The 17,227-nt window shown below is 35.9% G+C and overlaps 1 protein-coding gene across 6 annotated transcripts in view; it reads right to left on the bottom strand.

The window, feature by feature from the left end:
• Positions 1-17,227, bottom strand: part of LOC109088990 (receptor-type tyrosine-protein phosphatase F-like) — a 208,256-nt gene that overhangs the window by 93,341 nt on the left and 97,688 nt on the right. For all 6 annotated transcript variants that reach the window (XM_042725344.1, XM_042725345.1, XM_042725346.1 and 3 more), the window contains exon 5: positions 271-459. In XM_042725344.1, coding sequence (XP_042581278.1) covers positions 271-459 — 189 coding nt within the window. The remainder of the gene's footprint in view (positions 1-270; positions 460-17,227) is intronic.

Below are 17,227 nucleotides of genomic sequence, written 5' to 3'. Positions count from 1 at the left end.
TTTGAGCCGGTTTGGTTCAGGCCTTAGAACTCTTTATTGAAGAATGATCTGAAATCCCTATGGAAAGAATGAATGGGAAAAAAATCTTCAGGAAAAAAGTCGCCGCTCACTGCTGTGCTCTATTGTCTTTGTCACTGAGGTTAAAAAAGAGGAGGTTAGAAAAAAAAAAAAAAACACGTTCAGCAGGTGCCGCCGGCTTCAATGTTCGCAATCAGCATCTTTATTCTTTAAGATTGTTTGCCTTTTGTGTGTTTACAAAGTTCTTTTTACCTGAACGGAGCTGCTTGATTCGTCCATCACTGCTGTTAATGTCGACAGGCAAGAAGTCTTTGAACCAAGAGATCTCTGGGTCAGGGTTCCCACTGGCAGCACAGAGCATGGTAGCAGTGCGCGTTCGCTCCACCACCTTCAGCTGTGGGCCCATGTCTATGGTGGGGAAGCCGTGAGGGATCTGGTCCTCTGGAAAACACACACACACACACACACACAAAACAACAAAGAGAGAGGCGTCAGCACACATGATTGAATTGCACGATAAGCTGTGCTTTTTTGGTCAGAAAAAAGTGCCACGGCTCATTTTTCTAAATCACAGCTCTTACAAATGTTCGTCCGCAGGACCACCCGGGGCGATCGGACTGTAGCAGCTGAAATGCATGACTGTAAGACATAGAGGTGGAGTAGAGATCACGGTGTGAAATCCACTGCTAATGTAAATACGAGCGGGCCGAGGCGTGACTAATCTGCCTGTGGTGTTTCTGGTCATGGATATATGAGGGTGAGAGGGGTGATTTCCCTCCGGCTGTAGTGACACCTCACAGAATGGCTGGCTCCGTCTGACCCACAATTTCACTATGGGAAGTCTAATATTGGCATTCCTAAATTAGGTACCAAATGCTGCTGAAATGCAAAGGTAGAATTACATGTTGTGTTCACATGCCTCTTTTGCACTATAGAGGGAAAGCTCTCGCTCTCTCTGGCCCCATTTACACCTGGTATTATTTATCATGCATCACATTTCATGCATTTTCAGGGTCGCAGTTTGCATGACTATGTATATCACTTAGTATGCTGTTAGTCATATGAAAAATATTGTGTTAAAGGGATTGTTCACCCAAAAATGTTACCCTGACAAACCTCTTCTATGACGGTCAATGGGGCCCATTGTTGTTTTTAAAAATATCTTCTTTAGTGTTACACAAATAAATAAGATTTGGACAACCTGTGAGTTATATTCATTTTGGGGTGTCTTGTCTACCACTCAAAGATTTGGGGTCAGTAAGATGTTTAATGTTTTTAAAAGAAGTCTCTTGTGCTCATTAAGGCTGCATTTATTTAATCAAATATACAATAAACAAAGTGATATTGTGAAATATTATTACATTTTAAAATAACTGTTTTCTATTTGAATATATTGTAAAGCGTAATTTATTCCTGTGATCAAAGCTGAATTTTCAGCATCATTACTCCAGTCGTCAGTGTCACATGATTCTTTAGAAATCATTATAATATGCTGATTTGCAGATCAATAATAATAATAAAAAAATCTGATTATCATCAATGTTGAAAACAGCTGTGCTGCTTAATATTTTTAGGAAAATGTGATACATTTATTTTTCAGGATTCTTTGGTGAACAGAAAGAAAAAAAAGTTTTAAAAGAACAGCATTTCGATCAGATCACAATGTGTCTTTAAGACTCCAATTACACTTGCTTTCAGCACTGTCCACTTGTGTTTTCAATTTCTCGAGATGGATGTCATTAAAAGATGTAAACTTGGTCTATGAGGTAGAGAGCTCTGTTTCTCTGATATGTGGATGAGAGGTAAGTGAAGGGAACAGTGCAGAACTGTACATAATGTGTTGTGAGTGTTTCCACGCGTGTTTGAAATGGGAAATGAGGAGTGGATGAGCACAGAGAGAAAGCAAACAGTGTCCAGCAGTCACCACACTCTCACTGCTAGCAGATAATGGAGGATAAAACAACTTTATGCAAATCTACATCATTAAGAACAGCAGGTGCAGACAGGAAACACATGGGACTAAATGCTCTAACTGTTCTCTGTGCGTACACTAATTGAGCTTCACCAAGACACAAGGGCTACACAATTATTAGAGATAACATCAAACTCTGATATGGCAAAGTGAGGTTATTAAAAACTGTGTTTTAATGTGAAATCAAATTAATAACGCTCCACATAAACTTAACATCCTGGGAGCTGTCCTGAGTTTTGAATTACTTTCCCACTGTACGCAACACAAATTGAAGAGGATCTTGATTCTTTTTCATTTGATTCACTTCAACATCAAAAACTAAAAAAAATAAAAACTCAAACTATCTACATCAAAACAAGAACAAAGACATACAAAAAAAAAATACATTTAAACTTAAAAATCATAAAATATCCAATATCTTGTATATCTATTTCCTTCTTACCTTAATGTTTCTATTTCTAAGCATGAATCTAATTAAAATGTATTATATTATGCAATATTATATTATATTATTTATATATAATATTATCTATTTACATCCTATATAATAGTATATTACAATATGTTTAAAACACTTAAATTATCCAGTGTTCTAAGGGTGAAAATTAAACTTTTAGTTTTAGTGTTTTTTTTTCAATTATGATTTGAAAGAAAGAAAGAAAGAAAGAAAGAAAGAAAGAAAGAAAGAAAGAAAGAAAGAAAGAAAGAAAGAAAGAAAAAAAGAAAGAGAAAAATAAATCCAAATTATGACTGATAAATAAATAAATAAATAAACCATCAAATGGTGGTTCAAATCCCAATTATAAATAAATAAACAATTCAATCATTTAATCAAATCAAACAAATTTTCCCCAAACCATGCAGCCAAAGATCTCACATTCCATTCTGGCAGTGAAACAGTGAAACACTGTTTATGGGTTTTCCACTGCAAACACAATGTTGAAACCGGACTCCTCTGTGGTTAAATTACGGTGTCACTGAAGCACTAAAGTTTCGTTTTCTCACAGGAAGGTTCTTTTATGCTACACTACAGCTGAAGAGTTTCTCTGGGAGACAATAGAAGGAGAATTTGGGAAAGCCTTCATAAAGAGCTTAGCATAAGCCCTGCAACGAGAGAATATGCACAAATGAGGCAAGGGAGACTCCCTGGAGGGCAAGCGGTCTATCTCTCGATGTGTGAGAACGTGCACCAGAGGAACACCTCGTCCTGCTGGAGGAGCTGCCTTTGTTGCCGTTTGTTTTCTGTTGGGAAGGTGCATTGTAGGAAGGACTAGGTACAAGGACTCGGGTCACAGCAGGGTCACAATTATGCACCGCAGGCCTTTGTGTGACATGCAGGTCTGGTAATAGACCCCAGTGGGAATAAACCAACACCGGCTGCAGAAAGATACATACACCTTAACACCTTCATGTTCTGAAGGAATCGTCCATTCCAGGTCACCGCCAAAGGGGAAGGAGGGTTTGAGACAGATACTATTGTATCATGCTGGTGTAGTGGTTCAGAAAAAAAATCACTAATGAGAGCTCTAACATCTCAACTGTTTCTCCTTGGCAGCAATGAGACTAAATTAAGCAAATAAAGACTTTTGAATAGTCTTCTGCTTTAAATGCTGAACAGTAAAAGTACTTATATTGTTTATTAAAATTATACATTTTTATTAACTGAAATAAAGCTTAAATAAAATAAAATAAACATATTAGATTAGATGAGAAACCTAAACATTTAAATAAATAAATGCATAAATACAAAAAATACAAAAAAACAAAATGACTAAACAAACTAAAATAAAAAGCTAAATAAATATTTAATAATTACATAAAAATTTAATAAAACAAAAATAAAAAGCTAAATAAAAATAATAAAAATGACAAAGCATATAATAAAATGACTAACTTAAATATCAAAAAATTAAAAAAAAAAAATGACAAAGCATATAATAAAATGACTAACTTAAATTTTAATTAATTTAAAAATTAGAACTGAAAATATATCAGATAAAAGATAAATATTAATATCAAAATATGAATAAAAACTAATATAGTATAGAAAAAAATACTAAAGATAACTGTTTTGTAACCGACATTCTGAGATCTCAATATGTGTGCAAACATTTCTGATCAAATTCTCCCTCAAACTATTTTAAGAACTGTTTTAAGGTAGAACAACATACCATTTTGAGAATCAACAAGCTCGATTAAAAAATGTCGTATTGAAAAAACATTGTAGCACACTGAAATGTGTTATGCAAAGCATGACTGATTTGACTCTAACATAAACAACTCTACTAATAACAAATCTTCTAATTATGAAAAAAAATAAAAGCATTTTTGTTTTATATTATTTTAAGAAAATGTGAATGGTGTTTGTCTATGCAAAACCCAATGCTACAATGCCAAAGCATTCTGGGTGGTTGCCAGGTCCTAAATATTTAAACGTCGAAAACCAAACACCCTCACTCAAAAATCTTCTAGTCTCTGACAGCAAACCAAGAAAATCTATTATTCAGTCAATCCAAAAAAAAACATTTCTGATCAAATTCCCCGAGTCTCTGACAGGGGCGTGGAAAACATTTCTCTAATTATGAAAAAAATAAAAGCATTGTTTTTTTAAATACATTTTAGCATTTCTGTAGTGAACGTACAAAGTCACAATCCATGTACCATTAAAAGCGGTTCAGTCAAGCTTTTAAATACATTTTAGCATTTCTGTAGTGAACGTACAAAGTCACAATCCATGTACCATTAAAAGCGGTTTTACTATGATTAACGCTGGACCAAATGCGTGAGGTTGCCATGGCAACCAGATACATTGCGCACATAAAACATATACCTTTTGGACATTATTCAATTTAAACGCACAGGCATACAAACAAATTTAGTAACATTAAATCTTACTGAAAATGACTGATTAAGCAGTTTATATTCTGAAATATATTTCTAGGTTGTGTTCTGTGTGCATTAAATTACATTTGGATGTAAATGGTCCTTTTCCTAACAAATGTAAAACAAGGGAGCGTCTAATGGAGCACCTTTATGATGCTGTCCGGGTCTAGCATCTAGCTTCATCTGTCTTTATTTTGGTTAGGTACAGATTCCTCTGCAGTTGTTGTATGTTGAAAAAATAATTAAAAAAAACAAAAAAACCTAAATATCCATTCATGTCATGCAACAGCATGCAACAGGCAAGTATAGGCTATTATCCACAAAAATGCAGATTCGTCACGTGCCAACTTCTTACGCAAATAAGATTGGGAAAGCCTATTAGTAAGTTTGAGTTTATTTATTAATTAACTTACAATAAATAACAATAAAATATATTAAAATAACTACTTTGTGCATATTTACTTTTGAGTTGAAAACATTATTAATTAACAAATAATTACTAAAATCTTTCAATCGTTAGGGGGGCAACGATTGAAAATAGTAGGATATTTTGCTAATTACTTATTGCAAATAGTTGCAATTATATGCACCTCAGCATTGTAATATATTATAAACCAGTATGAGTTGAGTGCAAATTGAGTGTAAATTTTAATTCTAATTATTAAATGGATGCCACCTTATTGGGGAAAAAAGCCCTCCCTACACCTACCCTAATCCTATCCAATACTTTATTTTCAACTTTTTTATGATTTTCTTCAATTTCATTAAAAATAAATGCTTTTCTGATGTGATTTGAAGTTTGAAAAAGGGAGAAAAAAAAGTTTGCTAAAAGGAACACTCTAAAACAGACAGATACATCACAATAAATATAGAATAACTTGCGCTTTACCATCTACACCACTGAATTTGACAGTTAGCAGCCGTCTTCTGTAATGTTGACTAGCACATCACAATCCGCCAACAATACCAGCTACTTGCAGTTTTTTTAGTGTAAAATAGATGCGTTTTTTTTTTTTGTTTTTTTTTTTTTTTTACTATTATTATTATTTTTTTCCAACAGTTAAACAGTTGCCCACAGAAAAAAATGAATAAATAAAAACAGGGGGTGCTGCAGCACCCTCAGGACCCCCACTTCCCGCGCCTATGGTCTCTGATATCCTGTTCCCCTATATAAGGCTCAGGTCTCTCCTTTAGTGTCAATCTGTGAGGGTTTTTTTGCCTGCCTTAGCAAGCAATGCTAAAAATAAAGAAGTTTCATGCCCCTGCAGCAATGCAAATGCACAGACTTTGCCAACAACATCTTCCAAAGTGCTTTAAAAACTAAGCTCATTGAAGAACTGAACAAAAGACAGGCTTTGAATCTGGGTTTCACACATCAGTTTGAGTTTATTTAGTGGCATAAACTCCACACGGAAAGGTCGCTAAACGTCACACTCTCATGAGACTTTTCGTATCCAACCCCAACACTTGTTTCAAGGCCTTTGTTGAATCTGACGGCTGATGAAAACGACATACCTCTGTTTGTACACTAGAAAGGAAGAATAATAAAGAAAAACCCTTGAAACTCAATCACCCTTATTCATTCTCCAATAACAGGGCGACACAAATAGCCACGCTAACAACGCCGCACATTTTTGACCGGCTCACAGCGATGACACAAGCAGTCATTTTCCCACAGTCATTTAACATTCAGATATTTAATTAAACCATGCAAGGAACTGGAAACAGAATTCAGACTGGCTCACCCCTGACAAATTAGTCAGGGGGAAATGTTACGCCACATTACGTGACTCAAACATTGCTGCGATTATTTGCTGGAATTTGTGAAATTGCGGATTACTCCCTCCAGCCTGTAATCCCTGAACGCTGGAATCACACAGAACTGACAGGCTGTCAGTCAGAGAGAATTAGCTGCGGAGACGACGCCGTCCCGACACGCCTCACCGTCCCGCTCACAAACCATCGCCGCTCGTGGAAGCGCATTGCCAAGGCAACTCCCAGGAAAACACATCAGAGAGAACAGGGGCGACCCGTCTTCACCCGCTGGAGGAAATCAAATGAAAGACAACTTTCTCCCTGTCTGTTACCATCCCTGTCTTACCTGATAACTTCATCACCTCGGGGAGATTATCAAACACAGCCAGACTGAACATATTACACTCTGTAAAACAGACGATGAGCAGTGTGTCAGTACATATCGCCGTTGCCAAGTGCAAACACATGACTGCACTGCACGTTAGTCTCTTTCTTAAAGCTAAAGTGATAACTGAGGATTCAGTCATCTTGTTGTTTAGACAGATTGACAAGAGTCTCCATCATATTTTACAGTGTCTTTAAGAAATGGATGGTGTGACCAAATCAAATCAAATCAGTTATTTTTGCTACAAAGTCAAACTAAAGATATTTTATGTATTACAAAACATGCCTACAATTTTTTCATAAAACGTTTTTACTAAATAAAAATGTTAAATTATCAAATACATTTTATTTTAAATTGTATTGTTATTTGAATAGCACCATTAAATAGTCTACCCAAAATATTATTTAATCCTTTATTCAGCAAGGATGCATATGATAAAAAGTGACAGTAAATACATTTAAAATGTTACACATTATTTCTTTTCTCAAATAAATGCTATTTTTCAAACTTTCTATTCATCAAAGAATCCTGAAAAAAAATGTATCACACCATCAAAATCAGCATATAAGAATGATTTCTGAAGGATCATGTGACACTGAAGACTGGAGTAATGATGCTGAAAATTCAGCTTTGCATCACAGAAATAAATTACATTCACAAATATATTTAAATAGGAAACAGTTATTTTAATTGCAATAATATTTAACAGTTTTACCAATATCTTAATCAAATAAATTCAGCTTTAGAAAGCACAAGAAATGTCTTTCAAAATCATAAAACATTCCCACCAACCCCAAACTTTTGAACAATAGTATGTAGCAGATTCTCTTGCACCTTTGTCAAACCACCCAGACTTAGACTGTATAAAATGCAGACAGAAGTCTGTCGCACTACCCAGAATGCCTTTGCAGTGCGGGTCAGGTGTGTTGACTGAAGCATAATGAAGTGGCCCATTCAGCTGGACATGTGTCACAATGACCTGTCCGCCCAGCTGTGGTGTGTGTGAGCAGGGACGGGACGCCTCCACACTGGGGCTTTTTGTTCTCTGAGAGTTACTGTGACGAGCTCTTTGGCTCAGTGTACCTGCTGGATTCTCAGACATTTCTGGAGGCGAATGAAAAAAGAGTCACATTCACCTGTAACGCAGACAGACAGAGGGAAGGATTTGCTCAGGGGAAGACAGAAGGATCTTTATGGGTTGCGAGTGTCGTGAGAGTGTCTCATGCTGCCGGGCTCTGCTGAATTTAAAAGACGTGAGACAATGTGACATTAGGCCCTGAGGATATTGTCTAATGTTTCTAGGTTGTGAATTCCTGGGATAAACGCTGCACAGAATCAAACTATGCACCCAAAAATCATTGCAATTTTAACGGTACAAGACAGTAAAAATGGTAAAAACTTGTTTTTGGTTCCCTTACTACATTCTACAGGTACATTTGATGTAATTTTACAGTAAAATACCATTAACTCTACACTTTTCAGATATGAAAGTCATGTTTAATAATAATAATAATAATAATAAAAATCTATATTCATTTTAAAAGATTCTTTTAAATAAATTAATTCACAGAATTCAGCTTATGTTTGATGATTTTTCATTAAAAAAGTGATGTTTCATATTAGATTTTCTTATCAGTTATATGTGTTAGGTGTATGTATGCGATGTCTCATGTTGTTAAATGAATGTTTATTGCATGTGTTTTGTATTTGTGTGTATGACACCATACATCTTCTATACGTTTTTTACCTCAGCTTGTGCAAAAACTACTTGAGATAAACTTTGATTCATCATCTGCCTTTCTTTTTACTTCCCGTGTTTTAAAATTGGTAGTCAGTATACAGTATTATAATGTTAAAAATAATTTGGTATATGAACACTATTTCAGTTAATGAAATGTATGTTGGCTTGTTTGTTTGTTTACTGTAAATTGCGGTTAAATCGGTAAAGCTCCAAATGTTGCTAATATTTTTTATGGTAAAGTTCTGTATTTTTTGTTTGTTTGTTTCTATTCAAATTCATTTGAGTCCTATAGCTCTGTATCCCAAATATTGATTTGTATTTCTGTATTTGTATTTACTCCGGGCTCATTTGAACAGATATGCCCATGTTTCAGATTTTCAGTTGTGAGTCTGAACTACAACAACAAATTCCTCAACCACAATGCCGTTCACAATCACACATGCACATGTTCTCTCGGTCTGGACTGACAGGTGGTCCTGCAGATCGGTTACAACTTTGGGAGTTTTCACAGATCATGCCTGTGAGTGAATGCTTCAGACATGCAACAATGCTGGTGCACATGAGCCAGAATACACATGCTAATCCTACAGTCCTTGACTTATTCACACACACTAAAATGAACAATCCCCAAGAGCCAAATATGAGTAAATATTGTTTATGGTTAGTTAATATAAGGGATCTTTAGGACCGACTGTTACACTGTTGTTTCAAAAGTGATGGAATCAGATCTGTTTGTTTTGACATTGTAGTCAATGTCCAGCATACGTACAGGGCATTGGTTGTACTAGAAATTGTCAATGATGGGGAAAATTATTGTAGTAAAACATAAGTGGAGTATTTCCTTAAATCACCAACACAAAGACTATAAATAACCACAATGTGTTGATTTGTTGACAAATGCATTTTTACTGAGAAACAGGCCAATTATCACATCTATGATGCTTTGATGATATAACTTTGTTTGTCACAAACATGAAAGGGAAACAAAATAAATGAATGCATTGACATTAAACAGATGTAAGAAATGACTGTAATAAAAAAATAAAAAAAATAATAATAATAGTATCTCAATAATACTAAAATGCACAGCCTTTCATGACTTCATTTTCATTATATAAACTTGCAAAGCACATCTACACATTATCCAAGTGAAGCTAAATCTGCATTGTGAGTCTTTAGACCACCGTGCAAAGCTCTTATAGAGTTTAACAGCCGGACCCCGAACAGGAGCAATATTAAACGGTGGAGATTTCATTTCTTCAGGGAGGAGAAACCTCCTGCCCCTTGTTAAAATATACTGCTATCGTCTCTAAGCGGAGTTTCTCGGGTAGGACATGCACGCCTCATCAAGGACCGGACCCAGGACAAGATCACATCCTCCAGCTACTGCTGTAATTAACACTACTCTCCTCCTGGGAGAAAGAGACCGACCAAAACAAACAGAACACACCTCTCTCCGCCCCTCGCTCGGCTGACATTTCCTCACGCAGCCTCTCATCTCCTCTTTAATCAAGGAGCAGTCATGATCCCCCTTGGGGAAATTGAATGCTTTTAATAAAATCTTCCTCCTGGTAGATAAAAAAAAAACAGTCTGCATGGGGATGAGTGGAGGAGAGGTAAGTAGGGATTCAGGAGAAGGATAGAGCTGGGATATATTAAATGGAGCGAGGTCTCACACCTGTCTGTAATCAACTACCACTGCATGGACTCTACGAACCTGTGTTTCATACACTACATCTATAGCACAACAGATTTTTGTGTAATGTTATTTTAGTAGTTAAGGTTTAAAGATAACTAGAACAAAATAAAGTAATACTAAAAACTTAAACGTAATAGAAACTATATAGACATATATAAAACACAACAATATTATTAAATTTAACAACACAACAAAACAGAAAACAAATATAAACCTTATTCAAAATATTAACAACAACTATAATCAAAGATACTAAAATACTTTGGGATATTTGAAACTTTGTAGTGAATCAATGTGTTTAATGAACTGGTTAAAAACACAAATTAACAGACTGATTTGACTAACAGATTAACAGATCGAAATTGACTAGCAATTTCTGAGTGATTTTTTTTTTTTTTTTATAATCCCTTTACTTTGCTTGACCCTTGGCATTATAAGCAAGGTCACAAATCAGACATGTTATACATATTACACATATTATACAACATATTATAAGGTCACATATTAGAAATAAGAAGTGATTAATACGGGAAAATTCATAAGCTACGTATAACTCCTTTAAGAAACATCAGTGCAATTTCAAACAAACTGGGGCAAACAAAATATTTGTTTGAGATTACAATATGGTTTCCCTTAAACATGAAAACTGTTTCAAAGTACATTTGTTTCAGTGTATATAACTTCAAAACATAGTGACAAATAATTATTGTTAAATGTGGTGCAGGGACAATATTTCAGTGATGACTGATTCATTTTATGTCACTGAAAAAAATAAAAATAAGACTTTCACAGTTCATATGGAGATGAGATTCTGTTTACCACTATTAAAGATATGGGTGTACAATCCTCTCAGGAGGACCCGAAGGAAACATGTTTCACATTGAGCGGAGCAGAAGTTCTCCAGAAGTCTCCTGTCTAACAGCACATCATAAAGTGTCAGTGACAGTGATGTAGGCATCTGGAGAGAGTGATGTCAGAAAGCGTGGCCTCGTCCTGCTCTCCTCACCCCAAAAATTGCTTCTGTCAATCCTGCCACCATCGCCACGGTGACCTTCTTTCCGTTTCGTCAAGGGTAATTAGTTAGCAGAATTTATTTGCATTGTTAATTCCTTCCCCTCAACTATCTGTCGCACACATAAACACACATGCACACACGCTCACACATAAACACACAATGTATCTCAGTAACTAATAAGCCTTTAATAGCTGCTGTTTGAAGCTGGCTCTTTGAAGCATCTTCCCAAGAGCTTTGCAGAAGTCAGCAGACTCTATCTGAGGCTGGTGGTTGGTGCTGTTTGTGACTCTGGGAATCTGAGTCTCAGCACTGGAGGAATAGGGTACTTTTTTTTAAAATAAAGGGTCAATGACAAGAGGTGCTTAACTTTCAGAAAATGTTGATTATCAAACTCAGGGGATTATCGGCCTCTTTTTGTAGCAAAACATATTAAATGAACATTAAAATTAAATAATTCTTAAAATCACACACACACAAAAGAAAAAACCACACAAACACACAAACAAACACACACACACACACAAACAAACACACACACACACACAAAAGAAAAAACAATTCTAATGAGTGTATAAAAAGGTATAAAAGCTGTCCTTGGGGTGGCATCTTTTCAAAATGTACACCTGTACCTTATTTACCCCTAAAACTACATAATAGTACCTAAAGTGTACATTATACATTAATGGTGCATATTAGTACCTTTTTTTAACAGGTTATCCCTCCAGTGACAGCTTTTGTACCACTGTTCATGCTGTTAAATAATAGTCTCCCACTTATTTAATAGTCATCATGACAAAAAAAGAGTCTTGAGTCACTGTACAAAGTGTACAAAACGTCATCAGAGTCCTGCAGTTTGGTATGCTCTATTTAATGTAAAACCCTTTTAAACATCAATTTATAATATTTCTGTATAATTATTATGAATGCCATCTTTTAAGATATATTATTTAAGAATCAACATAGAAAATTTGTACAAAAAAGTTATGTACATTAAAGTGAACAACTAAAACCTTTTGTATGTTTAAAAACAAAACAAAAAATCATGTTGACTATAATGCTATATACTACATACAATACTATATACATTTGGTCACACCTTATTTTAAGGTCTAATTCTTGCTACTAACAAACCATTAACTACGACTTTTGCCTCAATAAACTCCTAATTTGCTGCTTACAGATAGTTAGTAAGGTAGTTGTTAGGTTTAGATATTGGGTAGGATTAGGGATGTAGAATATGGTCATGCAGAATATGTGCTTTATAACATACTAATAAACAGCCAATATGTTAATAACAGACATGCTAATAAGCAACTATTTAATAGTGAGAATTGGTCCCTATATTAAAGTGTTACCTTACGTTTTATAAAATGAAAAGTAACCCTGCTCATAAGTGACAGATTTCTCTACTATCCAACATTACATCTGAGATAGACTGCTTAGGCTGAGGATGCCATATGAAAAAAAAAAAACTATTTAAATATATAAAATAACGGACTATATGAAAGAAGAAGAAGAAGAAAAACTGCCACCTCGTTTAGAAGCGAACTTGGATCTTTTGGTTCACTAATGTTTTTTTACTGAAGGGTCTTTTTGATGCCCAATAATGGTAGACCCTAAAGCAGGGGTCTCCAACCCTGCTCCTGGAGAGCTACTGTCCTGCAGATTTCAGCTCCAACCCCATTCAAACACACCTGAAGCTAATCAAGGTGTTCAGGGCTACTTGATAATTACAGACAGGTGTGTTGGAGCATGGGTTGGAACTGAAGTCTGCAGTATGGTAGCTCTCCAGGAGCAGAGTTGGAGATCCCTGCCCTAAAGTTACCCTCTAACATTAGTCATTAGAATTAGAAGTACAGTGTCAAAAAAGTGAACATACAGAGTATTGCGATAAAACTGCATGTTATAAGAAAAGCAGCATGGATGAGAGGCAGAGCACCACTGAACATCTGAACAAACAACCAATCAGACATCAGGAACACTGACAGCTTTCTTTCATCTGTTCATCACAAAATAATCAAATGTGTTTATTCAAGCGCATGTCTTTGCAACTAAGCAACATGATTTCTTGTCAAATGTCAATCTGATATGCCTTAGTCAACAGCCACAGTGGCTGACGGATAAGCAAAATTACCCTCATCTGCTGAGGAGAGTCTTAATTACATATTCATGTTTTGTCCACACTATATATAAAAAAATAAAAATTACGCCTTAGAATTTCACGTTTAGTCAATATGAAATGTGAAGCTAAGCTGTGAAAATAAAGAATAAATACCTCTATCTGTTTTTTTAATATGTTTAAAGGCAAACCATATGCAAATTTATCAGTCAACATCATTGCTGAGCATTTTCTTCTTTAAACTGCAGTTCACTAAAAATGTGGTTTAAAACAGCCATTTCCTACTGTCACAAACATTTACCAACTTGCAAGGAGGAGCTGTTCATATCATTAGCATCTTTGGAAGAGCTATTTGAGATGCTTAACCCTCTGGGGCCGACTAACGTTAATTTGCGTTTTGTGGCATCTTCTCCTGATAACACCAAAAAGAACTTAAATTACACTTTCAGTTTTGATCGTACAGATAAGAGCAATACATCAATCGAATCTGTAAAGGGTCTTATTTTATTTGTATACACACATAATAACAACAAAACTTTGTGCATTTATAAAATAAAGAAAACAAACAGGGTGCGCTGTCTGCAGCCTTGGTCTGCGGTGATCTTCAGTTAAAAATGCGTCATTAAAATGAACTGTAACTCAGTGAATACTCAACACAGAGACATGAGAGAGATATCTATAGAAAGCTTGACATGTCTTCTTTTAAACTAAGCAAGTCTTATCGTGGCCTATTGGTTAGAGAGTTTGACTCCTAACCCTAAGTTTGTGGGTTCGAGTCTCGGGCCAGCAATACCACGACTGAGGTGCCCTTGAGCAAGGCACCGAACCCCCAACTTCTCCCCAGGCGCCGCAGCATAAATGGCTGCCCACTGCTCCGGATGTGTGTTCACGGTGTGTGTGTGTTCACCACTGTGTGTGTGCACTTTGGATGGGTTAAATGCAGAGCACAAATTCTGAGTATGGGTCACCATACTTGGCTGTATGTCACGTCACTTTTTATGAAACCAACGCGATGTCCAGTCTTTCACGTCTCCCTTCATTATATCTAATGTGACCACGCCCACGCGCCGAGCGCGCTATTTGCATTATAATCATCCACATAAAGCTTGCGATGGGTAAACGCCCCATAAGAACAAACAAAGCAGCAAGTTTTTTACATTTTACTTTGCACTTCGCGCTGAGAGGAAAGAGACTTCAAGAAGCTTTGGATTACTGATGCAGCGGCTTGATCAAGCAGAGATCCTAAACATGAGTAAGCCTTTTTATTATTATCCTACTTGTATTAGTTTTCACATAACCTGTACACACGTTACTAGTTAGACTTTTTTCTAACTATAATTCCTGACTAAATGTATAATCAAGTGAAACATTCTAAAGTTTAATTCACAGCATCTAAATGTCTCACCATGCCAGGATGTTTTTATTTAAAAAAATTTATGTTATATAACATAAACAGCAATATGATATAAAAAAATATATTGTTGCTAGCATAATGTCAGTAAGAATGGTTAGACAAAACTTTACTGAGATAGGCTATTCTCTGTTCACAGATATAGCCAAATATGTTTATAACTATATATATTTTATAGGCCTACATACAAAGCATGCTTGTATTTATGAATGTAACTAAGCTTCTGTTCATAAATATCTACTCTGGTGTAAGTATTTTGAATGTGTTATACCCGGGATCCTCTGAGGTGTAAATGTATCAAGTAAGCTGTAAATATCACTGATAATATGTGTGCTTTGTGGTAACTGTGTTCTTTTTTCTATAAATTAGTACTAGTATCAGTGACCATCACAATAATGTTAATAATGTAGTTTTAAAAAATGTATTTTGTCCTCAGAGTCTTTCTTGTAACTCTTCTCTCTCAGTCACACACCTGGCTGAAAGGCTCATTATGCAGCTCATTGTGCGGGCCTTTGTCTTCTCTGGTGTGAATCACAGCATAATGCATGATAGTTGACGCCTTCTCGCATATACTTTTCCTACACAAAAAGTGTCTTAAAAAATGTAAATCAATATATTGTTTCCTGTAAGCGAGTAATCAAGATGATTTTCACATCATTTTGAAGCAAAAACTCTAGGCTTTAAAATCTGTTCTCAAAAGTCTTGTGAACAAATGTTCTCTAGGTGTTTTATTGCCTTATTTCTGTGACTTCAAGATTTTAGTTTTTCACTAACCACGGATAAACGGTGCTTTCTCAAAAACACAATCATGTAGATACATGCTGCTCACATATTATTGTAGCCCAGTTGGTGCTGATTACGGTGTTATTAAACTTTAGCCATTTATGTGTTTATAAGCAACTGAAAAAAACACAAATCTCAGGTCATGTCAAAACTTCTCTAGGCCCCTAAAACACCCTCAGGCCCCAGAGGGTTAATGGGAATGTGGTTTGTGCAACATTAGCAACATGCTATTAGCTGTTTGATAACATAGTCAAGTAAAAGGTTAATGAAATAAAATAGCATTATGTGTACGTTAATATGCAATATTTTTTTTTTTTTACAGTGCATGCGATGTAATTGCTTTGGATTGGATTGGGACATTTGACTGACTTGAAAGGAAGGCATTGATACCGTCTCCAGAACTTCCTTAGTCTGTCTGGGGAAATTCAAAATAACATGCAAAATTTCCTTGACACAAATTAGGACATCGATAAACAAACTACAGTAATAAATGAACAAATACTTTTCAATGTCGGCGGTATGTAGGGAAAAGGGGGGAAAAAATCTGGTAAATAAGTTGTTATTATTTAAATAAGAAATCTAGCAGCTTTAATTACTTCTTTATCAGGCCCCGGCATCCCTGCGGAGCGGTGTTTGTGTTTGTGTGTGTGTGCATGGCCTGTTTGCTGTAAGATAAACTGCAGTATACAAATGCTAATAGCTGCAACACACAAAACTGTACATGGCAAGCCTTGAGACGGGACAAAACCACACACACCCATTAAACAGGTTATATAACCACACAAATCTTCTGAGAGATCTGCCAATACCTAAAATACACCTTGAAAAAAAAATGCCACGTCCATTAGAATCAGGATAGAAATATAATCACACAATGCTCTTAATGCAGCTTAACGTCTGCAGTGCAAAACACAGATTCTTCAAAAACTGTTGCAGAACGTTTGCTGCAAAAAACCTATTTTGCCACAATGTTATTTTTATGTAACGGTTTAATAACAGAGCGAGATGAAGCACGTCTGCAGGTATGCATCCTTGAACAGAGTGCAGAAGAACAGAAAAGATCGAGCAATGAGAGAGAAAGAGAGAGAGATAAAGAAAGCCTCAGGGCTGACGGCAACACACTGTCTAATGACGAGCTTTAGTGGCAACATGCAGCGCTAACTACCCAGCATGCTTAGCTGCATGCTTCTCCTTTGCTCCTTATATAACATGCTATGTTACCAAGTACACTTGTTCTGTGATGATCTCCATGTGCTCGAGGACATCTCTGGTTTACACCCTCTCTACATTGTAAATCAGCAGAAGACACCACTAATGCACAAGTCGCTGAAAAAGCCTGTGGAAAAACTCCTATAGAGATTCCTTCACTTTGTGCTCATGAACAGCAGGCAGTGCTGTAGAGTGTAATGTATGTTTGAAAGCCTTGATGTGTTTTTACAGTCACTG

Source organism: Cyprinus carpio, chromosome B6, assembly GCF_018340385.1.
Source record: "Cyprinus carpio isolate SPL01 chromosome B6, ASM1834038v1, whole genome shotgun sequence".
In the NCBI taxonomy this organism is placed as follows: Eukaryota; Metazoa; Chordata; class Actinopteri; order Cypriniformes; family Cyprinidae; genus Cyprinus; species Cyprinus carpio.
This window is presented reverse-complemented; position numbering and strand designations above follow the sequence as displayed.